The sequence below is a fragment of the Danio rerio genome, chromosome 6, assembly GCF_052040795.2.
Source record: "Danio rerio strain M-AB ecotype USA chromosome 6, GRCz13ab, whole genome shotgun sequence".
Taxonomy (NCBI): Eukaryota; Metazoa; Chordata; class Actinopteri; order Cypriniformes; family Danionidae; genus Danio; species Danio rerio.
In genome coordinates, this window is record NC_141026.1 from 32,981,443 (window position 1) to 33,007,500 (window position 26,058).

At 35.6% G+C, this 26,058-nt stretch overlaps 2 protein-coding genes across 2 annotated transcripts in view; both read right to left on the reverse strand.

The window, feature by feature from the left end:
* lepr (leptin receptor) overlaps window positions 1-26,058 on the reverse strand; it is an 847,758-nt gene that overhangs the window by 299,923 nt on the left and 521,777 nt on the right. The window lies entirely within an intron of this gene.
* Window positions 1-26,058, reverse strand: part of sgip1a (SH3GL interacting endocytic adaptor 1a) — a 129,137-nt gene that overhangs the window by 23,672 nt on the left and 79,407 nt on the right. Inside the window, exons 11-21 of the mRNA XM_087257473.1 lie at window positions 16,937-16,948; window positions 15,055-15,066; window positions 12,312-12,333; window positions 12,041-12,140; window positions 9,681-9,769; window positions 9,071-9,157; window positions 7,612-7,686; window positions 6,477-7,220; window positions 5,834-5,958; window positions 4,192-4,345; window positions 2,357-2,416 (exon numbers count right to left, since the gene is read on the reverse strand). Coding sequence (XP_087113599.1) covers window positions 2,357-2,416; window positions 4,192-4,345; window positions 5,834-5,958; window positions 6,477-7,220; window positions 7,612-7,686; window positions 9,071-9,157; window positions 9,681-9,769; window positions 12,041-12,140; window positions 12,312-12,333; window positions 15,055-15,066; window positions 16,937-16,948 — 1,480 coding nt within the window. The remainder of the gene's footprint in view (window positions 1-2,356; window positions 2,417-4,191; window positions 4,346-5,833; window positions 5,959-6,476; window positions 7,221-7,611; window positions 7,687-9,070; window positions 9,158-9,680; window positions 9,770-12,040; window positions 12,141-12,311; window positions 12,334-15,054; window positions 15,067-16,936; window positions 16,949-26,058) is intronic.

Consider the following 26,058-nt stretch of genomic DNA (forward strand, 5'->3'; position numbering starts at 1 on the left):
ATAAACAAATAACCCAATAGGTTTTCTATAAGTATCAAAATTATTATTCACCACAGTTTATCGTAGTAAAATCTAAAGTATACAACAGCGCTTATTACAGTTTATCAGACAGTCAAACTTGTTATTAAGCTTGCCTTCATCTGCTGTTTGTACTACGCTATTGAAGCCTCTTTCATAGCTGCTGTGTGAACAGGATGTTTAGAGACTCACACCTAAAGGTAAATATGGCTGTCAATGTGTGAATATTCACAAACAGATGCTTTACATACAAAAGAAAAACAACATAACGCATCACATGGCCTCTTTAAGTAAATGAGACAAATCAAAATTAACTGCATGACGGAAATACTGAAAATCTTCATCGATATTGAGTATTGATATTTGAGGAACAGCTGAATAAAATGCTTGCATAAGATATAGTATTATTGCAGACATTCAAAAATCCATTACTTTGTTCAATTATGTTTAAACAAGAGTGTTTTCACATGTTAAACTAATCTGCTACATGCTGAAACACTGTTTGAAAATTCAAATAGGGTTGGTATATGTTAACACTGTGCAATACGGCTCTAATAGTTAACATTAGTCACCGTGAATACTACAAAAATACTTTTATTAATCTTAGCTGATGTTAATCTTTAGTTAATGCCAAATAACATTAATAAAATCGTAGTCATGAGCTGATTACAACTCGTAATCATTTCATCAAAGTAATACAATTTATGAATGCGATTTTGTTGTATTTTTGACTAATATTAAGTATATTTTATATAGTAGCTGCAGGTAATCTGGCTTTTTTCCACTGTTGAATCCATGAACTAACATTTACTAATGAGACTTTGTAACACGTTACTTATTGTACTTTATTATGTTTTTGCACAATATAATTTGGTTCAAGCATTTATTTACTTTGAACATGTATAGACAACAAATACACTAAGTATTTTTTTGTTTTCATACCTGATAAAGTTATTTTTCTTTTACAGCTTAGGTCAACATCATGATATTACCGTATACCCTGATGAAAGCTTCAGAATTTCCATCACAAAAAAAAAAACATTTGATACCACCTAGGAGAATCTACAAATTTTGATTTTGAAAGATACACAGCATTGAATGTTCAAGATAAAATGTAGATATGTGCATTTAAGCCTTTGAAATGATGCGGCAGTAAAGCTTGACCTTTGTAGCATAACAATGTTAGAAATGCTTTTAGCCAGGTGTAACATCTGACAGTTCTCCACTCAAACTAGTGTGACGTTAGGAATACTGATCAGTGCCGCTGCCACTTGGGCCAAATTCCAGACCACACTTCAAACACTGAGAGGCTGCTGTGTGTGTTTCATCTGTTCAAGCGGGATGGTGGTGCTCTTTGGGTTTTCTGAAGAGTCTACAGCCAGACAGATGCTTTCTGGGAACTAAAAGACTCTTCTGTTCCCGGTTCTTGATGTCAGTCAGGATGTAAGAGGGGGGTGCAATGTATGTGATACAGGCAGAGCAACCTCTAACTTGGAGATATGACATGTTGTATTTTATGGATGTAAAAAGCAATATATGACTGAAAGAATTAAAAATGGATGAAGAAAATTAAATCGCAAACATTGCACTCAAAATGAGTAAAGCAGAGGAAAACCCCATTTAAAAAAGATGCTAAAAGACATAAAAAGAAAAAGTCCTTAACATTATTAAAGGAATTTTCTTGGATATCCACAACAATGTCTATTGACAGAATCTGAGGTATAAAGCTGATTCCTACTTTATGTATAAAATTAAGATTTTAAAGTTTTCAGAAAACATTATTACTATTTTTTTATATACTACTACTACTACTACTACTAATAATAATAATAATCCTTTTTTGTGTATTATTATAACATTAATTATTATTATTGAACATCCAAGGACAGATGCACTGTCTTTATAATTTTTAATTTTATTTAATGTATTAAAGTGTAAAGTGTAAAACAAATTTTACAATCTACAACCATGCATACGACACATGCAAAGTGTTAGATAAAGTCTACTTTCATTGGTTACATCGTGTACTTTGACAGGGGCATATTTCTAGCCAGCTTTAATGAAAGGATGCAATTTGAAGAATACTGCTGTAATAGTGACCCCAAATTCTGCCAACAGATGTCAAGTGGTAAATGACCTTTAAAATTCCTTTTAAGACTCTTGACAAGAAAAATCACCTCACTTTCCAGCTTATTTGCTAGTTTAGTCACTGGTAAAATGAAAGATCATCATGAATGAGCTCTGATAACTGATAGTATGGTTAATGTAACCATCTGTTACATTGCGGAATCGGTGGTCTCCATCCCATCCATTAAATCAGGAGGGGTTCATAGCATACCTGCTGGAATATCAGCCCGTCTCTCAAAGCTGGGAAGTTTGTCTACAAAAGCGTCATCTTCTGACATCAGACAATAACGTCAGCCAAAAAGACAAGAAAGACGACAAAACACAAACAAAAAAATAAACATAATTCAAAGTAAAGGACAAATAATTGCAAAGAAATCAAAAAGTCACAGTCATTAAACTTGACGTCACAGTGGATGCATGACATGTTTAAAATACTTAAAAACAAGATTAATTCAGAAAAGAATGATAAAAGAAAAAACAAAGATGAAAAACAAAACAACAAAAAAAGATTGGAATAGCACAAGCAAGAGACAGGCTATATACACCAAAAAGCCAAAGTTCAGGCAAAGGCACAATGCAAACATTTTGCCGACCTCAGAAAACGAAGCTACCCAACATCTAATCAAAGCATCAATACTGTATGTCGCATTTCACATACAGTCCGAAGACACAAGACAAAAATAGCTTATTTGGTTTGCATGTTATCTGCACATAATGATAGTTTTGCGCCAAGCTGTAAAATATGTTTTTTTTTAATATCTTTGGTTATTTAAGAACCAACCAGATTAAGAATTGTAGAAATTGATGGAATTACCAGTCTAATTATTCTTAATTATGCCTAATTATACAATCTAGGATTAGCAAAACATTATTTTACCAACAGACTCAATCTTTCACCATAAGTTCCAGAGATCTAATACATGATAGCAAGATGCTAGAGCAGTGGTCTCAAACTCAATTACTGGAGGGTCACAGCTCTACATAATTTAGCTCCAACCACCTCTAACTCAATCCTGCTTAATAGGCTGCTTCTTAATATGCGTTCTTCAGCGATCTTGCATGCTCGTGTTCTTATGTAAGGTTGTCATCACCAACTGCCAAAGTTGAGAACGGCAGAACGGCAAGAACGGAGAATGCGTGAAAGTTCCCTGATGTGTTCTTGGTATCAAGGACGCATCGATGCAGACTTGAGCACAGAACTCACTCTAGAAGTCCCAGAAATCATTGCGAATGGAGGTGGAAAGCGCAGCATTTTATGTAGATTTATTATTAAAGTTCAGAGATAAAACTTTTTTACCTCAGGATGAGGTTTCCCTAAATGAGACGGTGAAACTAAACATTACCTTGAAAATCTTTATAAAAGCATGAACATGTTAAGGGTGCTTATTTGCTGAAGTTTGGGATAAAATCTGTTTTATTTTTGTTGTGCAACATATATTTGTCATATACAAGTCTATATTCATAGTATGTATTGTGAAAAGGGGAAAACAATAAATCATTGTATGAATGTTGAAAAAAATTTCTGTTAAAAACGTAGGTCAAATGACCATCAGGATGAATGCAGCATCCCATTCCTCACAGGACGCTTTCTGTGTTCTTGTGGTCTTCAGAGTTCATTCTTCCGATGTGACCTGCAAGACCGGCCTTCACAAAAACACAAGTCCGTTCTGTGTTCTTGATATTGAGAAACAGCCTTAGTCTTTAGTAATCTAGAAGACGGTGATTAGTTGGATCATCTGTGTTTGAACAGAGTTGGAGGATAACCGTGCAGAGCTGTGGCTCTCCACAAATCGAATTTGAGACCTATATGCTTGAGGCTTCACGTCAACATTTTAAATCATACACCATCATCACATTCTTCTAATCTAAACTAAATCAAAGCTGTCAAATTTTACTACAATTATTTTTAATTTGTAGAGTACACGGAGTTCAATGGTAGCTAATCATACAGAGACTCTTGTTATGCCATTAGTAGAATGGTAAGCAGTCATATAACAACAGAACAACATGGCAAAGCAGAGAGAATGATGGTAAATGGAGTCACACCTGACACAGACACGGAGAGCTCTTTACCGACGGTGGGTGTAGTGGCAGCACTCAGAGAGTTGGTGGAGGAAATAGAAGAAGTGCTCTCCGCACGGGCCAGCGGTGCCAAAGGAGGGGGGCTTGAAGAGTGAACAGGGGGGCTGAACGGCCGATTCTGACAGGAAAATTGGGGAAAAGGCAAGAAGACACGAAGGGGAAGTTAAGCAACATAAGAAAGTGGGTTTAGTCAGGCAATCAGGAAAAATGTACATGGAGCACCCTGTGGAAGTGTTGTTTGTGTTTTGTTTCACTTAAAGGTGCAGTAGGAGAAGCTCTGTCCCACCCTGCAAATTGCCATTCAAAACCACAAAACCAGAAAATTTGAAAGTACAGTTAGTAATTACAATAACAAATTAAAAAAACAAGGTAGGTTGTTCATGTTTGCCTGTCATTTTCTGTCTGAGCTGTGTCTGTGAATGCACAGATGACGTAATCCTTTCTGCACAAACTGGGTGCGCAGAGCTATGTAATAACACTTCTTGACAGGCAGGTAGGACAGCCTATCATAATGTTTGGACCAAAAGTTTTGATTAGAATACATTTTCTTGGTTCTTCAACCTCAAACATTGAAACAGACTATTAAAATACATTTAAATACTGTCACGATGGGTATGTGGTCGAACTGCCCACAAAGTGCTGCATCCGAAATCGCGTACTTCCATACTACATAGTATGCTTAAATCAGTATGCGAGCCGAGTAGTATGTCTGAATTCATAGAATTCAAAAATCAGTAAGCGAGAAGTACCTGGATGACTTACTACTTCCGGCGAGATTCTGAAGTCCACTATCCCATGATGCCCCGCGAGAGAATTCATGAATGGGAGTGAAGCGACGCAACTGACGCAGGTAGGTCACATGACCATGACTAAATGGCAGATGTAGTACATCCGAATTCCATTCATACATTTCACATTCATACTGTATAGAATGTACTTTTCTAAAGGCCAAGTAGTACGTTTAAATTCAAATGCAGTACCTACTGAGTAGTAGGTGGTTTCAAACGCAGCCAAAGAGAGAGTGCGTTAAAAGACAGCGCGTGCTGAAAAGTAGGTCAATCAAAAACATTACTAACACCTGTCTCTTTGCAGTGACTGGGATGGAGAGACTGCATTTAAAGAGCAGCCAAAGAGGGATACAGGACCTTACAGGGCTGAGTATGATTGCTTTTTTGTTTGAGCATAATAATAAATATGTTTGTTATTTACCTGAATCTCTGACTTTGCATAAATATTTTTGTTATTTACCTGAATCGCTGACTTTGCCTTCTTCCTCACTCCACACACACATCATTATAAATAAATGTTGATAACTTAATTAGTTTCTGAAACCAATCAACCTATTGCACCTTTAAGAAGGAATATTATTTAGCAAATATAAAATATACATAAAAGTGTCCACTTTTAGGTTCAGCCTGGTGTTCTGAGCATTTTTTATTTGTGTTTTATGCCATGCCAGGTACTATGGCCATTTTCACGCAGAGAAAAAGTATAATAGACACAGTGTTCTGAGGAACACAATTGTCTGTGTTCAATGATATTGTGAGTTTCTTGGTAACAAGAACATTTACTATTTGAAGGTATTTTTTTTAATGACATCACGTACCACGTCCCCTATGCTTGGTTTCCCAGGAGGCAGTTTGGGTCGCGAGGGTGGCCGAGGTGGGGGAGGGGGAGGGGGGGAGCTGCTGGTAGCCAGTGGCGTTGAGGGACGTGCAGGGGAGGAGGAGCCTGTGGAGCAAGAGTACTCTATTAAAGCAAAGCCATTCAAAGAGTAACATGCATCAAGCCCATTGAAGAGTGCTACCCAAACTGGATATAATTACTGTAAATTCTAAAAAGTATGAGACTTGATCAAAACAGCCTTACAAGTAACCTATACAAAGCCAATGCGCTGTAATTTTATTCTGAAAAATTGAAGAGAAACAATTTGGAAACTTCAAAAACTGTTCCTGATTAGAGAACTGGCAAAATACATAAGCCTAAAAATGTAGTATTAGCAATTCACGCAAGAGTGGTAAGACCTGTGGTTTTGTACCTATATATAAAAATAATGAGGCAAAAAGCTGTCAGACACCCCTCATCCCTCTTACTAAGAAGGCTCTCCAGTGAAAACACAAATAATATGATTGTGACTAGAGCAGAACAACTCGAAATTCAAATTTATTGACCTACACAGACAAAAGATTGAGATTGGGTAAACTAAACCTTTAATCTTTTGTTGACTGGATGTTTTAGATCAGACTCACCACTTTCATTTCCACTAGCAGAAGCTGGAGGGACTGGTCCTGGAGAGGACACTACTGCCCTGTATGTGGGAGGTGGAGGAGGAGGAGGTGTAGAACGTGCTCCTTGACCAGTCTCTTTGGGTGAAGTGCTGCTCTCACTTGGGTCCTCTTTTGATGGGGTTTCATCAGGGCTCTTTACCTCCTCTTGGTTCAAAACCAAGGGTGAAGGGATTGTACGTGCACTTGTCTCTACAATGTTTGGTGGGCTGTTGGTTGTGTTTGATTGGGTCTCTGTCAGAGGAGCACAGGGTGAAAAGTCTGTGGTGGTGTGAAAAACATCATCTGGTGTTGGTGGGAGTGGGGCCTCTTCAATTGGAGGAGGTGGGACAGTTGGAGGAGAAGGAGTTTTGTCTTTGGGAACAGGTGGGGGGCTTTCCCTTAGTGGCTCACAGGCAGGTGGAGAGGGTGCAGGTTCTGAAGGAAGAGGTGGAGATTTTGGTAAAGGGGGGGTTGGTTCATCCAGTGGAGGAGGAGATTTAGGTAGAGGGGGAGCTGGTTCTGCTGGGGGTGGTGGAGATGATTGGAGTGCTGGCTCTCCCTCCAAAGGAGGAGAATGTCTTTCAGGTGACTCGTCGTTGAAGCAGACCCACGTGTCTTCAATATCTTGACTAAGTTTAGGAGAGTTTTCTGGACCAAAGATGTTGTCCAAATCAGCTATAGAGGGCCTCTGTGAAGTTTGTCTTGAATTCCCTTCCTTCTGAACATCTGTATCAAGCACCACACAGAACTCATCATGATAAAACTGAAAAATTATAAGCAAGATGCATGCAAAAGAAAAGCCAAAGAAATATGCAAGAGAAACCAAATAAAGCTCTTTCCTAGTGCCAAAAGACAAGCATTAAATAGATCAGACACTTGATCAGATCAGACTTCTTGGGGTCATTTACTGGTATAGTCCAGCTGTTTCCAAATCTGCTCCTGAAAGGCCAACGTATCGCAGATTTCAGCATTAATAATGCCCAACACAGAATGGCTCATGACCCATGTTAAGTTGGTTAAGGTGTGCTTAATGGGACTTGTAACTAAACTCTGCAGAACAGTGGCCTTCTAGCAGCAGGTTTAGACACCCCTGGTATGAGTGGTAGGGGAATCTTACCAGCAGGTTCTGTAGTAGGAGATTCAATCGGTGGGGGGGAGGTCGGCACATTCTTAGGCGGAAGCGGAGGCAGAGCTGCAATGACATTAGTGCTGCTGAGACAAGCTCTCACATACACCCCCCACCCCCCATAGGCCACATCTTCATGCCCCACAGCACCATGCAAAGGCAAGGTCTCATTCAGGCAATCAGGGAAAACACGGAAGGACTGTGACATGGGATGAATAAGTCAAACTCTATGGTAACACTTTACTCTCTGTGACCTACTAATACTATTTTCATGTTGTTACAAAAAAATGCTTGTTAATATATGTAGAAAGATCAATTTTTTATGCATCTAACAGGGCTTGCACGGACTAGCCAATTAGCTTGTATTTTTTAAGATTAGTCCCCCAGTCTAGGGATTTTCAAATTTGGGAGATGCAAAAAAAAAAAATTCAGGAAGATGCAAAATACACAGCTGTCTTTATGTTTGGTCCTTTGCCTGGCCTTTGACATATGAAAACACATGCACTAATTGGCTACTTCTACAACTAGCCTGTTTCGAATGGTGACAATAGGAAGATACTGCAATTGCTCCGTCTAATTTTAGTCTTCGGTAACACTTTATTTTGATGGTCCATTGGAGTATTAGTAGATGGCCTGCTTAATATCTGCTGATACTGCTTCTTCAACAGACATTTAACTGACTAGAAGAAACTTTGCAAGTACATGTCAACTTACACTAACCCTAACCCCAGTTTAGCAATCTACTTATATTCTAATGAGATTGAGTTGGCATGTAGATGCAATGTAACTTAAATTCAACAAATGGACAATCAAAATAAAGTGTGACCTAGTCTTCTTGCATTTATTGTATATTTGCAATTATGTTCATGGGAAATGACCAAATGTAGACTTTCTCACCCATGTTAAGTGGAACTAACTGATTGGGACTAATTCTCCAGTTGCGCATCAGGTAGCTAATGCTGGTCTTTAATGCAGGTCTTTAAGTATTAAGTAACAGGCAAATTTAAAGGTAAGCACTCACTTTAACATCAGCTACTTTCCAAGATGACTGGTTATCTGGTAAAATGAGCAAGCCCTAGTATTTACAAACCTATGTAAGGTAAACAGATATTCAGAGATGAATAACTATTTACAAACGTAACTCAAGCCCACAAATGAAGCTTAGAATCATTGTGCTTTTTGAGGTTTAAGCAGATATGAAGAAATAGGCCACTTTGAGTAAACTGCCACCAGATGAAATGAGCTGGATGACTCTTAGGATTTTGATTGTTTTCCTGGCTAATGACTTGAGAAATTAGTAGGTTAATGGAGACTGCCGAAGGAAAAGTTATTAAAATAAAATCTGGAGGTAATCATGATTTTTCCACTCAGACGACCGTTCACCATTTTGGGAAATATGGGTTTATGATACCAGGATGATGGCAATCATGCCACACAAGCAAAGACTTACTTCCTGTAGGAAACGGTCTTGCCAGAGAGGAGTCTAGGTGTTGTTCAGGCAGGGGTGCACCCCAAACCTCAGGTTCCTCTATCACCTCTAATTTATGGAAGAGGACATGATATAGACAGTTGATGGGGAGCAGAGTTAACAGCTTTGTGACTCACAGAGAGGAAGGAATCACCATGCAAGTTTATCTCCAGAGTCCCAATTTCTATCATAAATGGCCTATAAATCGAATTCCTTTAATAACATTTACTGCAAATGGAATTGAGTAGGTAGCGACACAACAAGTGAGCACTATGAACTTTTATATGTCAAGGTACATAAAGCTTAAATTTGGTAAACAGTAAACACATATAAACAACACTTTAAATACTGAATAGCTGAAATATAAGTGCCATCTTTTTACCCTCTGTGAGCCCCCGAAGACATACTACTGTATATATGACACAGAAAAATGACTTTTTTTTCAAGTGAATGAAGTGAAGACTTTTGATCTGGACTGTGATCAGATTGTATTGGATTTGTGAAAGTTTAGAAATTTAGTAAGTTTAAAATCCTACAAATGACAACATATACAAGCAGCAGTAAATTGTAAAGATATGGAGATTTACTGTACCTTCACTGGTCTTCTGCTCATCAAAGGCTGTTTCCAGCGGAGGGCCGAATAAGGCTGTTGTATCCTCTGGCACTGGAGATTTCTTATTACTGAAATGGAGGAGAATTAAGGCAGATTTGCATGACTCACATGGATGCAGAGCACTCACATCCAGGCTGCAGCTCTTAAAGAGCTGTATTTAGACTTAAATACAAGATACAAGGCTTAGATACACATTTTATGTTTTATGATTTTCATTTTAAAATATTAGTTAGTTTACCATGTCTGTTCATTTCATGTTTTTTTTTTTTTGCTTTTTGCACTTTGCTTTTTGCACTTTTTATGATTATCTGACGACTGGTTTGTTGCTCACTTACGCTCATTTCAGTTTTCTCTATCTTATCATGAAATACCCTAATGAGTTTATCTTGGTATATATATATATATATATATATATATATATATATATATATATATATATATATATATATATATATATATATATATATATATATATATATATATATAATAACAAAAGCTGTAATTTATCCATTCTATTCAGCACTATGCAGCCAAATGTAATTTACTCAAAACGCCATGTACATAAAAAATCCAATTAGAGTGTTTTAATCCAGTCTGTTATTTTTAACATAAAACATTAAGAGTCAAAATTCAGGCATAGATGATTAATTCCTTCAAACCTTCACAGAAGTTTTTTTTCTTTTGTTCAATTTAGATTTTGCCTTTGGAAATTTACACTTCAAACATACACTTGTAAACAACAGACACAATTACCAAGCCCTAAACTTAAGACCTTTTTCAAAAACACAAACACATTTAAAATCTGTTTAAAACCCACTGTACTATCAGGACTTACTAAAGACATGATGGAATGGCTAGGCAGTTATCTTTACTGACCTTGTCATTAATGCATCTGTAACACTTTCTTTTTTATATTTGTATTGGGAATGTATATGTAAATGAATCATGCAATGTGACCTAGATCTGTGGTTCTCAATTTTTACATGTAAGTACATTTGAAGTCTGAATTATTAGCCCTCTGGAATTATCAGTCCCCCTGAATTATTAGCCCCCTTTATATATATTTTTTCTCTCCAATTTTTATTTAACGGAAAGAAGCTTTGCCATGATGACAGTGCATAATATTTTACTGGATGTTGTTATGAGATTCTAATATTTAGATTAACGTGCAATTTAAAGGCTTAACTAGATTAATTAGGCAAACTAAACAAGTTAGTAATTAGGCAAATCATTGATGGATGTATACAATTGCAAAGAATATTGTTTAAGGGGACTAACAATATTGACCCTAAAATGGTTTTAAAAAACTAAAATGAATTTATATTAGCCAAAATAAAACAAATAAGACTTTCCCAGATGAAAAAAAGTTTTTTTTTATATAAAAAACACTGTAAAAATGTCTGCTAAATATAATTTGGGAAATATTTGAAAAAAAAAAAAAAAGATCACAATTAATAATTTTGACTTCAACTGTAAAAATATACACTCACCGGCCACTTTTTTTTAGGTACACCTTACTAGTACCAGGTTGGATTTTGCCTTCAGAACTGCCTTAATCCTTTGTGAAATTGATTTGTGACAAAGGAGTTTGTCACTGGCCTGCGGCAGAGCTGTACACCCACACAAAGATTTTTCAATCTTCTATTGTCTATTTTGGTGAGCCTGTGCAAATTGTAGTCTCAGTTTCCTGTTCTTAGCTGGCAGGAGTGGCACCCAGTGTGGTCTTCTGTTGCTGTAGCCCATCTGCTTCAAGGTTGGATGTGTTGTGCGTTCAGAAATGCTCTTCTGTGGTTGTAAGAAGTGGTTATTTGAGTTACTGTTGCCTTTCTATCAGCTTGAACCAGTCTGGCCATTCTCCTCTGACGTCTGGTATCACCATAGCAATTGCGCCCTTACAACTGTCGCTGAATATTTTCTCTTTTTTGGACCATTCTCTGTAAACCCTAGAAATAGTTGTGCGTGAAAATCCCAGTAGATCAGCAGTTTCTGAAATGCTCAGACCAGCCCGTCTGGCACCAGCAACCATGCCACTTTTAAAGTCACTTAAAAATAAATTTCTTCCGTATTGTGATGCTCGGTTTGAACTGCAGCAGATCGTCTTGACCATGTCTAAATGCCTAAATGTATTGAGTTGCTGCCATGTGATTGGCTGATTAGAAATTTGCGTTAACAAGCAGTTGGACAGGTGTACCTATTAAAGTGGTCGGTGAGAGTATATATTATATAATGTCGAAAAAACATGTCTAAATCTATTTCATAATTTGACATATAGAAAGCAAAAAAATAAAAAAATAAAATAGTTTTCTACATTTTTGTGAATTTAATGTGTGCATGGATACCTAGCAGGCTCTGGAAGGGCCACGGGTGCAGGTGTTGGGGAAGGGGCAGAAACTGGTGCAGGTGCTGGAACAGCACGCCTCGGCCGCGCAATTTCATCACCTAAAAAAAAATAACAGCAAATGAACAATTAAATTGCACCCTCTCACACACATGCAAACACATCTCTATATTCAGTCTTTTTAATTCCAGGCAACTATTTAGTGTCACATTTGAATAGAAATATACATCAAACTAATAATCTCAAGAATTAATCGCATTATGGGTACTTACAGGGATTTCTTTTTGCCAGCCCCTGAAACAAACAGAAGGCCAAAACATTCATAAGACTAAAAGCTCATAACACCATATCACGCATCAAGTGAAAAGAGTGCATTGTGGGTAAATTTAATCAAGGGAATGGTAAGTCTAACTCAGAAAGAGACAGTGCTTTAATGCCCTGTAAATTGCTGTTTCATAACGCATGCTTCAGCTGACAGAAGAGCTGATTCCCATGATTGACTCAGGTGATGAACAATCATATCTGACTCACTGGTGCATTAGTAACAAATAACACTGACATAAATGTCATAAATGACATAAACCAGGTTCTCCACGGTGGCAGTGAATTTTAAAGAGATGAACACAGCAGTGGTTTTCCTTCATGCTACTTCAAAGCTTCCTAATTTTGTTTTTGAGGTCTTCTACCACATTTTTGTTCTATAATACACATTTCAAATCAACACATTTTTGAACGAATCAAACTTATTCAATAATAATGATGTTAAAAAGATGTAACCATTCACTGTGTTTAAATGAAACATGATTTGAGCATTTTATTGACGTGATGTTGGAAATACTTGTTTGAAGATTTGTTTTTTTCTAACCTCTCATTTAATAGAGTCCACTCTGCTCTGATTGGTCAGATAGCTCAGTCTGGGCCTAGCTTGGTGCTTACAGCATTTTTAAGAAACCAGATAGTTATAACCATTTCTGAATTTCAGCTCTGAAAGCATCCACAGTCATTGTACAACAGAATCAATTTTCTAGATCAAACCATATCAGATGAGTCTGATGATAACACACTGGAAAAACTAGTCGATCATCCTAATCTCAATTGCACATATGACTTAAGCAGGATATTTTTAATAACAACTATTTATGTGTGTTTCTGTTGAGCATCTAAACACAATGGACAATCATTCATTCATTCATTCATTAATTACTTTTTCGGCTTAGTTCCTTTATTAATCTGGGGTTGCCACAGCGGAATGAACCGCCAACTTATCCAGCATATGTTTTACACAGCAGACGCCCTTCCGGCTGCAAACCATCACTGGGAAACATCCATACACACTCATTCACACACATACACTACATGATAATTTAGCTTAACCAATTTGCCTATAGCACATATTTGAACTTGTGGGGGAAACTGGAGCACATGGAGAAAACCCACTCCACACAGAAAAGCTTACTGACCCAGCCACCGTGATGCCCCTCAATGGATAATCATATGCGTTAAAATGATTCATTATAGAAAATGTGTAAATTTGTTGAGTACATGCACTTTATGATTGTATTCTGCTTTCTTGCAAAGGCTCTTATTATATAGACCAAAATGCTCATCTGATGAAGCAAAGCTTTAGTCAATAAGTTGTGCTATTTGTTTTGACAATATATGATTTTTACATAAAAATTGTGTGGACAACAGAACCAATTAAAGTATCTGATGTGCATGTTGTTCATGGGCAGCCAGTGGTCACCTAAGGTGGTATTTTTCAAATTTGCATCTATGTAGATCGGTTACAGAATTGAAACTGAAATTACTGACAGCTTGTTTGGAAGGAACTTCTTTCTGGGCTTCTTTATTTTAGGATACAATTAATTTATTTGTCATGCATTTTGATCATGATTTTCAACATTCACAAAAAGACTCGCTAAACAGCATAATTCTTGAGGCTTTTAAAGTCAAAATGGCATTATTTGTAGAACAATGTGAGACAATATTCTTCAGACGAATATTCATACAAATAATTTTTGCTCTATAGCACTCAGTCTAAAACAGGGACTACCAGAATTATACCACTACTAGGATGGCCATAGCCATCATTCTGACTATTATATATATATTTATGACTTCATATTTAATATAGAATTAAACTTTATTATTTATTATTATTAGTCTGAGAAGAATTATTTATTTAGATCTTACAAATTAGAATTAAACTTGAAAGTCTTTTAATATATTTTGTAAAGTTGTTAACCTGAAAGACAATCACTTTTGTAATAGTGTGTTGCTTACAATTGTGTACAAATTACTAGACCCCCGAAAGTGCATATTGTACCTCACTTTGTCCGACATGAAAAAAATGTAGTAGAAATGTTTGATAGCCATGTCTGATGTAAATTTATGTTTTTGCTTTCTGAAAGTTAGGGTTTTTTTTAGCAGAAAGTATTAGTAGCAGAGTCACACTTATTCAAAGGCACGGGTAAAAGAAGCGAATGCTGAAATGTGTGCTGTCAATTTGACTGTTGAGGCCATTCAGGACAAAAATACTCTTGTGTTTTGTAATGTTAACATAAATTACACACATTTAGGACAAGTCAGGGTACTATAATATATATTGTTTTTTAACAGTTATCAAATGGTCAAAATAACTGCCTTCTTATTTGTGTAATGATTTATAAAAAATGCATTTGCCAAAGTAAACAATTTTGATCACATGGATCTGTAGCACCCGAGTAAGGAACATTTTTATTCACATGGGCCTTTCATTTAAGTTTAAAGGTCAAATACAGGAGATTAAAAGTGATAAATAGTGCTAATGTCTACTTTGATTAGTGATTATTAAACTTGAATAATAAAAAATAAATTAATTAATTAAAAATAAGTACATTTTATCTCTATTTGGAATTGCCATCATGGGAAGTAAACCTCTTTGAACACATTATATTTAAAAATGGGTATCTTCAAAATGTAAAAGTTCTAGCTTTAAACACTGGGGACAGAAAAATAACAATAAATGGCACTTACCGGACTACGTCTCTGTGACCAGCAAAAAGGAAGAGAGAAGAGACACCTGGTCAGAAAGTGATAAATCAGTAATATAGACATCGATCAAAAGCAAGCCCAGTTGCAAAACGGAAGTGTGTGCGTTACACTCTATGTTCACCTTTGACATACTTTAATTGTGATTTTGAATTTAAGATTGTTTAATCAGTTTACTTGATGGGACTGTAGGACTTTTAAGAGATTTAAAGTAATGATGTAATTACCTTAATTTCGATTGGATTAAATTTCATCACATAAAATAATCATACAGCTTGAAAATACATGACAGAGTATGTACTGTACATGCATTTTATGATACTTTTCTGTCATTGTGTTCATTGAAAAGCATCTATTCTCTGAGTTCTTTTGATAAGTCCCACAATGCTAAACGATGACATGATATATGACGAGATATTTGGCGAACTGTTTCCTTAATAAGCAGTAACACGCATATCACACTAGAAAATACTCAACTTTATAAGGCATTTTTTCTGGATTTGAGCAATTCTTAAAAATGGTATTAAATCATGTAGTGCCAAAAGTTGCACCTGTGCTGTGCTGCTTGTCTCAGCACTGTTTAGTCTTCAGAAGATCTAAAAGCATAGAAAGTACGTACAGTACTACTCGCTTCAAAGAGATTTCACAGATATGTCAAATTTGCAGTCATGCACACCACTATTAGACCAAATTTAAAGTTCCAACGGAAGCGAAAGGACAAGAATTTCCTGTTGACATATACTTTAGCGTTGGACATCAGTTCCTGCTTATTTCAATTTAACCTTATTATGTGCCTTTTTCCCTCCATTCTCCCTCCCTCATGTCTGGATTATCTCCAGGAACGAGTGCTCTGAGTTCAGACTGAGTTTAGTTTGTGAGTTCTCAGTTATTATAGGGTGATGTACCAGTGGTAAAATCTAATCCCATAGGCTGTAGACAAAGGTCACCCCCACCAATCAGAGCCAAGAGCGGAAAAACGACTAAATCCTTTAATATAAGAGCAAGGCTGATGATTAAAGATGGAGAGTCCACTTATTCAAATAATGTTAAAGTGAAACAAACATGCAAAAATTCACAGCTCATCTACAGTAAAACAACCCATGCCATGTCCAGCAAATCCAGAGTGTGTTTGGGCGGCGGTTCAGTAGTTTTTGGTAATATATGCTTTAAAGACCCAAATTCATATATTTAACTCAATTACATTTTATTGGTCGGTTCAAATTATTTACTGTACATCCTTATTCAGGTAATCTTTGAGAATCACGTCTGTTGAAAAAAACAATCAGAGGTTACCATAGGTCAGAATCCATTATTTAGCCACTAAAAATCTAAATAATTTGAATTGAGTATGTATTCCTGCACCGATAAACAGATTTAGAAAGATTACCCTGTTTTTCTGTTTAACGTCCATGTTAGAGAACACATATGTCTATTAAAATACACACTGTGAGTCTGATTTTACTTTACTTGAAGGCGACATGTAGATGCAAACACTTGGTTTGCCAGAAAAGTGCAAGAAAAAGAAAGAAATGTCAATGGCTTCTAGATCACTACATTCTTCAGAATATCTTGTTTTTTTGTTTTGCAACGGAAAAAAAAATTAGAACCACTTGAGTGTGAGTAAATCAGGAGAAAATGTTCATTTTATTTTTTAGATGATCTATCCCTTTAACTATCAGCACAACTCTGTCTACAGACTGTATCAATATCCAACAGTCCATGCCAAAACAACCAAACTGTCTGTACAGTAGATCAGTTCTATTTGGAATTTTAAACACCAAGCATGCAGTCATCACCATGCCAAAATAATAAAACCGTAAAATGATGTCACTCTGAAATAGGAACACACAATGTATAAACAGCTTACCGGACTATTCCTCTATACCAGCCAGCATGAAAGAGAGAAAAGATGGAAAGAAACGTAGAGACAGACAGGTAGAGAGACAGGAAAAAGGAGCATTATCTATATTAGCATTGTGCTGGGAAGCATGCACAAACACATTACATGGAATTTGAGAGGAATGACATGGAGAAAATGTTTACAAACACTGATGACAGCATGACGCAACACTGTGCAAACACATTTTGTCATTTATTGAGCTGATTACAGATTTTTGCCTCCAGCACTATATTTGTAACAGTTAATAAGGCAATAAGTCAGAGAGAAGATCAGTCAAATAAGATTAGTCAACAGAGGAACCTTAATCACTTTACACTGAAAAAAAGTTGTATGCATGTCTATGTACTTGTGTAAACCTTGTTTGATTTCTAAAGAGCTTAAAGAGATAATTCTGAAAGCTGAAGACTGACTTTCATAGCAGGAAAAACAAATACTATGGAAGTCAATGGTTATGGGTTTCTTGCTTTCTTCAAAATATCTTCTTTTAAATTCAATAGAAGGAAGAATGAAAATTATGACAGAATTTTCCATTTTTGGGTCACTGAGAATATCATTCATTAGAGTAAGTGCTCGTGTGGCTCGTATGATTTTTGATTTGTTTCCATGGAGTCAACATAAAATAAATAAATAAAAACAAACACTAAAAAGTTTATTTAACAATGTTTATAAAAGTCTTTAATTATAACTTACGCTGCATTTAATTGGTCAGTAATACAGCAAGCAGCAGTAATATTTTGATTTTCAGCAGTATTTTTCTGATTAAAATCTAAAAAACAGTGTTTATTACAGAAATATTAAATGTAAGAATTAAAAATATATATAACGTCTAATTGTTTAATGCCTTGACTCTCAGATTTGACCAGTTTATTTGGTCCTTGCTGCATAAAATAAATAAATAAATAAATGAATAAAATAAAATAAAAATAAATAAAAATACATTTAAAATAAAAAAAAGATAAAATAAAAATATCAGAATTAAAAAAAAAAATAAAGACATTTTTAAAAATAAAATAAAATTCAATTCAATTAAAAATAAAATAAAATGAAACAAAGTAAGATTTCTTAACCGTATAATACAGGTGCACAGCAATTACACACAATAATATACTTAATGGCACCTAAATTCTGCTGATAATGGATACAACCTTTAAACAAACTTTAAAATCTGCTTTCCACTATTAACATTTTAAAACTTTCTTCTAAAATCAAATTACATAATTTGTTTAGTTTGGATCAATCTTTCTACATGTCTACAATTTGCCTTACAGTCAGGCCTTGAGAACACAATGTAGCTTTATTAACTCTTGCTGGTTGACTGCCTATAGACAATGTAGTGGTTTTCTTGGTTTTTCTCTTACTCAATTAAACACAGTCTGGAGGTTATGAATATCAGAAGAATATACTTTATTGTCGACAACAAAGGAGAACTTTCAGACAAGAGGCTTAATAAAGAAGCAAACCTTATCAATAAAACATGGATAGCAGCTGGAAGCCAGCACCTGGTCGAGGTGTGCTATATTAAGAACCAAGGGCCTTTGTGTCAGTTTTCACTCGCCTGTAACTTCACCGTTACATTTATCTCTGGCTGTGTTCTGGATGGCTGACTACATGTAATATTTTCTGTTCAGACTACATGATCAAGTACATCAAGTGTATGAATTATCACTATCCCCCTGAAACAATGAGAGAGAGGGAGAGAGAGAGGGAGAGAGAGAGAGAGAGAGAGAGAGAGAGAGAGAGCTATCTCCATTGTAGCGTTTCTGTTGTTCAACCTTTGCTCACACTTTCTTCTGATGAGTATTCATGGTTAATCCATTACCATGGTTACACAAATACGCAGAGGTTGCCATGGCACAGGATGGGCATGTGACTGATGTTTAATTCATAAGTAAGGAATGCCAGGCGTTCCAATATACTTGACAAAGTGGATTTGAGTCAATGAGATAATTTTAAGTGCTAAAAGTGTGCCATTTTTTGTTAAAATGTGAAGAAAATCAAAGCTGTTATGTTGGATGATTTCACATTATATATAATATAAATTTTTCAGGTTTTCATTTGAGATTAAATATAATATATATATATATATATATATATATATATATATATATATATATATATATATATATATATATATATATATATATATATATATATATATATATATTTTATAATATAATTTATATTATAATAAATATAATAAAAAATTTTTGAAAATAAATTCTAAATGCTAATTAAAAAGCAAATTAGATTTTCCACTTTAAGAAACAAATACTTTATTCGGTAATTAAAACTTTAAATCTATGAAAAGTGACAAAAATTTTATATTTGTTTAAAAAGATGTATACGGTATATTAGATAAACAGTAATAACTGTGTTCAAGAAGGAATACTAAAAAAGTATATATTATAAATAATATTAAAATATATGAATGTAAATATGAATGTAATATTCCATCTTATTTACTGTTTTAAACAAAAAAAATGTATAATATGCAATTTATATAGGGGTGACCCCAAAAAGTTGAATATTTGATTCTTATATAGGAGGAAACTGATCCGCTAATATCTCAGTCAAATATTCACAGAGGTAAATTATGAAATAAGGATCATGCTAGTATACACTGTAAAAAATGCTGTATATTACATTATCACTGTAAAATTTACAACACGCTGTTCATTCAGTATATGAGCAGATCAGAGCTAATCTATTTACTTTAGTGGCTAGCCAAACCTATTGCTAGCACAAATTTCTGTTTGTGTCAAGCTAGAAAACAAACATTTTTGTTTTCTTAATGATGCTGTTAATATGCAAATAGCAATGTTATGACTATTTAAAAAAAAACTTTCTACAACAGTTCTATCTGGTTCTTAAATCTGATTGGGTGATAGCCGAGCAATATTCTGCAAACAACCGCAATTGTCCAGCCTCTTAACCTTTCACTCTTATGTGAAACGACATATACAGCGACAAGTAGAGGACTCTACAGTTTGACAAATATTGCTGCTGTTGGATAATATAATGTAGGCCTACTTTTAAGGCTTTTTTAGACGATAATGTAGTTGTTTAGATTGCAATTATGCAGTTTATTTATAAGGATAGAGCCTTTTTAAAAATATTTATAATTTCTGAAAGACAGCGAGTCGGTGGCCATTTGCCTGTCTTAGAGCAAGTGAGAAATGTTTATCCACAAGATGGCAAGAGAGGCCGCATAATAAACACTAACGCCTGTTTCACACCGCAAGCGTCAGCGGCACGTGAGCAGAGCGTGTGTTTTCGGCATCCATGTTAACAGATTAGAGCTTTCATACCGCACGCAGCAGCAGCGCGTCAGAGCGAGGCGTGAGCGTCGCCGAAGCAGCAGTGCAGCGATAGTTTCGGCGCTGGGTCTATTTTTGACGCGCTGCTCACGCTCAATTAAAGTGACAGTGCATTGATAATGACCAAAACACATTGAATGACAGTAAAAAGTAGCAATTTTACCCAATCCATGCGTTAATAATGTCAAATGGTTTATATATAGTCATTCAAATGAACTTAAAACGATTAAAAACGGCAACAAACATTTATTTAGGCCCCAACTACAAAACCAAATGTAAAACAATTTTAGTATCAGTTTTGCTTAAGTTGCACGCTAGTGTTTAAGGAGAGGGGAAATAGAATATTTACGGGATTTGTAGTCCATAGCGAAGTGTATTGTGGGTAGTGTAGTTCGACACGCATGCTGGATTATGTGAGCTCACTGTGTTCTGTGCAGCTGAGCAGAGAAAGAAAGTTTTATTCGGCTTTGTTTTATGTTCACTCGAGTTTTTCCTACCGGAGCTGTTTGCACTGTGAATCTGACAACATGAAAATAAGTAAAAGAATGGCATGCATTGGTTACTTTTGTCCGTTTCATCATCTGCACGAGCATAAATTAACGAGCTGTTATTCTGCAATATATAACTATATTGTATAAATATGATTATAACTAGGTCTACAGCAACCTGATAATCAAAAAACAAATGACATGATATCACAGGCGATTGTCTTCTGACTGTAGACACTTCTCATATAAGTTAGCTTGAGAAGCATACAGTACTATTTGATCAATAAAATTCGTAAAATAAAGATTTGCAGGTTAAAGAAACAGCATAGGAGGGGCTTTGGTGCAGATGAAAAGTTTAAAAAGTGCATTTGTATACAGAGAGACATGGGTAACTAGGTAGAATAGACAGAGATAGGTTGATCTCTGCAGCAGCTGCCGAAGAGCTGCGCGCTGCAGACGCAGCTGGTGTGAAAGTCAAACGCCTGGGTGCTGCTACTGCTCGACATACGCGCTGCGCACGCTCTGCTCACGCGCTGCTGACGCTTGCGGTGTGAAACAGGCGTAAGAGAAAAAGGGGGTAATTTCCAGCTACAGCTGATCAAATCCTTATTAAACAGGTAAATGACTCATTCTCTCTTTTTTTGTGTGTTGTAGTGCTGTATTTATACCATAGTACGTGATCTCCCAATTGCAACCGAGAAATACTGGGAAATTTCGGTAGACTGAAGGCATTTCATGCCGTTTAGCCTTATAATCTTAAAATGTGAGCAAAATCACTTGTTTTGCCATTACTTCAGACATTACGCTAGAGAATCATTCAAGCTCTAAAGTGACGTTGGTGAATGAGTAAGGGTTTCTGATGTTTTGATGTTAGTAGCAGATGTGAAAGAATGGTGGATCGAAGTAGTTCCTCTTGCAAAAGGATTTTTAGACACTCTCGTGTTTGATTTTTTATACATGTACGACTATGTCGTCGAACTGTTGTATGAACGTAATATCACACTTGTAGCAGTGCGATATGGCTGTATATGGTCAGTAGTGGGATACTAAGGTACTCGGCCTGCGTTGTTGTGCCAACGCACACCTCCCACTAGTGCCGATACAGCCACATCGCACTGCTACGAGTTTGATATTGCTCATATATTCCTCTCTCTAGATCCACTTTCGATATCTGATCTCATCTAACGCTGCGGCAGCACCCTAACTTTAAAAAAACCTGTTGTTCTTGACATGAGGTCAGTGAAGGACATTCCGCCAGAGAGGACATTGCACTCTAAACATGCAATTTTTAGCTTTTTAAATGTGATTAGCATATGAAGTGTTAATCCTGTTTGAAGCGAGACCTTTCTGCAGTTATTTGTTAATTTTAAGTAAAAAAAAAACTTCTATATCTTTTGTATATTCTTCTGTACACAGTGGCTCAAAAAATATAATGCAAAATTAAAAATCCAGAACCACTCCACCAAACATCTTACTCAACTATCAGTCAACTAATAAAATCACAATTCGGGGACATCCCTATAAAAGTGACAGCATGAGAATGTCAGACCCGAACTGTTATAATCCATTAAATAAAAAACACCAAATAAATAACTGTCCACTCAGAAAATACTATCTAAAATTTGACTATGAATATTATAAATAAATGATCCACATTCCACAGCATGAAAAAAAAAACCTGTCTTAAAGCTTGAATGTGGATTAGCATTCACCGAGCACACTTAGAAAGCAATTCACAGATGTGCAGAATCAGACTTAACTTTGGGAATATGAGCTAATGAAAACCCCAGAAAAGATAATTACTTCACAGCAGCTAAAGAGCGATCTGAGTGCCAATTAATTTCAGGGACAAAGCAAAACATGAAATACCCCAGCAGGTGGTCCTGAGTTTTAGTTCTTTGTAAGATTGACTGACAAGACCCCAAAAATGGATTTGAGAGCACACTGACAGAAGAGTGTGTGTGTGAATTATTTAGCATGCTAGTTCTTCATGCGATACGCTTCAGTCTGAATGGCTGCGCTCTATCGGTAGGCCTGTCGCTTCATGCAGTAGAGTCATTGTGCCCAGTTTCCAAACTGAATTATTGAGAGAGAACAGAGACTCCACCTGAAACTCCGAACAACTCTGACTTCAGATAACGCTGACTCCACAACACTCTCAGGGAGACAGATAAGACTCATCTCTGCCATATCTCATCTGACTGACCTCTGTTAGATAAACTTTTAGATGACTTCACAAACTAAAAAGTTTTTAAAATCAATACTTCCGTTTTGTAAGATAATGTTGCTGAACTTTTTTTTTTTTTTAAAGAATTAGTTTACTTAAAAATTACAATTATATTCATTCACCCTCAATTTGTTCCAGTGAGTTTCTATTTTATATTGCACACAATCGAAGATATTTTGAATAAAGTTGGTAAACAACCAGTTGACCAGTACCCATTCATAGTATTTTTCCTACTACGAAACTCAACAGCTACAATCATCTGTCTATGGCATCATTTCTCAAAATATCTTCTGAATATGAAGAAACTGAAGAAACTCATACAGGTTTAAAACAACTGTTTTTTTTCTTATTTTCATTCTCATAGATATCAAATTATTTTACTAAACCTGAGGATCAGCAAAAGCTAAATATTTAGCAATTCGTATGATATTCTGTAACACTTTATTTTACAGTATCCTTGTTACACATCCTTGTTCCATGCACGTACTATAATAGTAACATTAAATTACAAATAACTACATAAAACTAACCCTAATGCCTCATTCACACTAGCAGCGACTTTGTAGCTGCCTGTCGCTCTGGTTGGCGATCTGCTGCAAAAACAGGTCTGTGTAGGTCTACAGCATGGACAATAGATTGATTTCATGCTGCAGCCATTTTCAAAAGCGAAATCAAGGTTGTGGTGGGAAGAAACCCAGAAGTATCGCTTGGAGTCACATAGGAACGTTGTGTACCTGGCTGTATATCTTATCAGCGAAGAGAAAGTGACAGAATTTTACCGCCTTCTGAGTGACCTGAAGGTCCATTCTGAATATGTTGTGAAAATAAAAAGGAATATCGGACCTCGTTTTCAGCTAAGTTAAGGAAGATAGCACTAGTTAGCTAATGTTTTCTTTTTTAAACATACGTTTTAGATGCCATTTATCAAACTCAAATCAACGAACTGATTCTTTCATATTAAACTTGTCACGATACTGAACTTCAGTACTGAAATGTAAAATAAACAACCATTTCCCGTTAACATTTAAGGCACAGTTGATGGCGTTCTTAAACAGCGCTAATTTGCCATTGTGTTCACATGCTCAACAGAAATGACTGTGATTGGCCGTAAAGGTCATCAGATCACAGAACGCACCTCACAATATTTACCAAGTGCAAACACAGACGAGCGATCCACTGATGAATCGACTAATCTTCGCAGCTTTAAAATGCTCCAGTGTTCTTGAACGTGAGTTTTTAATCAATGAAGAGTGGTGAACTGATGACCTATACGGCCAATCACTGCTATTTCTGTTTAGCACTGGTAAATACTATGGCTAGTCAGTGGTGTTTAAGAACGCGATAAGCTGCGCTTAAATTTTAGCAGGAAATGGACGTTTTTAAAATTTCAGTAGTGAGACAACACTATTACAGACAACTCGAGGGTGTGCTAGGGTACTGCATTGTTTTATCGCTCACCAGGTTACATAGGCTAAAGCGAAGATATAAGCATTATTCGAAAATAATTTATAGCTGAGGTATTATGACATAAATGCAATGAGAAGTATTACAGCATTATGTCACTGTTAATATTTTTATTTACTTATGTATTTTTTAAGACAGTTTTCATGTTTTGTACTTGAATTGCTTATATACATTTAAAGTCAGAATTATTGGCCCCCCTTTGATTTTTTTTCTTTTTTTAAATATTTCCCAAATTATGTTTAAAAGAGCAAGGAAACTTTCACAGTATGTCTGATAATATATATATATTTTTTTGGAAAAATTCTCATTTGTTTTATTTCGGCTACAATAAAATAAGTTTTTTATTTTCAAAAAACAATTTTAAGGTCAAAATTATTAGGCCCTTTAAGCTAATATTTTTTTTCCGATAATCTACAGCACAAACCATTGTTATACAATAACTTGTCCAATTACCCTAACTTGCCTAGTTAACCTAATTAACCTAGTTAAGCCTTTAAATGTCACTTTAAGCTGTATAGAAGTGCCTTGAAAAACATCTAGTCAAATATTATTTACTGTCATCATAGCAAATATAAAATAAATCAGTTATTAGAAATGAGTTATTAAAACTATTATGTTTAGAAATGTGTTGAAAAAATAAACAGGGGGGCTAATAATTCAAAGGGGCTAATAATTCTGACTTTAACTGCATAAGACCCCGGTTGTGAGAAATATCATGTTTCTCTCTTTGTTTCTCTCTTCAGCGAAGAATGACTGACAGCTTCTGCCCACAAAGACATATTCATCTCCTGAATGCTGTATGCAGTGCCCAAAAACCAAGACTTTCACCCTAAAATTGTATTAAATGCTCATTAAAAACAATGTAACTAACTGGCTGAAGCTATATAGCTTTCCACAACTCAAAACCGTTTTTTTGTGAAATGGCAAGTAGGCGTTTTTTGGACTGTAAAATGAATAGCAGCTCTATCAGAATTGCTCATTGCTCTCTCCAGAATCAACCTCCACAGTGTGATAGCCTCATATTAACCACAGACATACACAAGCACAGCCATTTGTTCTGTAAGCCAAGACTGGATTGTGGCTTTTGTCATCATGTGACTATAAAATTGAGTTGACAAGGTTAATAAACAACCTGAAGCACTTCCTCGATTTCATAAGCCTCCTTACAAATAGCTGTATCATAATTACATAAATCTGCATCAACAAGCCATTTCCTCTTCTTACAGAGAGAAAAGCAAAGTGTGTGTAAACTGTCTCTCTACTTCATGCATGGAGAGCAAAAATTTCTGCATGCATTTTTTTCTGTATTTGTCATCCTAAATATTTTCAGACAGAGCAGTGTTGGGTGTATTTACAGAGTAACTACTGTAATTGTATTACTAAAAAAGGAAAGCATGGGAGTACTTTTCATTTTAAGGCCATTTAACTTCAGATACTTATAATGTACTTGCCTTAAATACTGTAAATAGATAGGTCTGTATAGGAGTAAGTTACTTTTTGATGCCGTAGATGTTTACCTTTTTTTAAGTATAAAACTTTTAACAAAGCTGAAAAGGCACAATTTGAAGGTCTTCGCATATTGAGGTCCGAAAT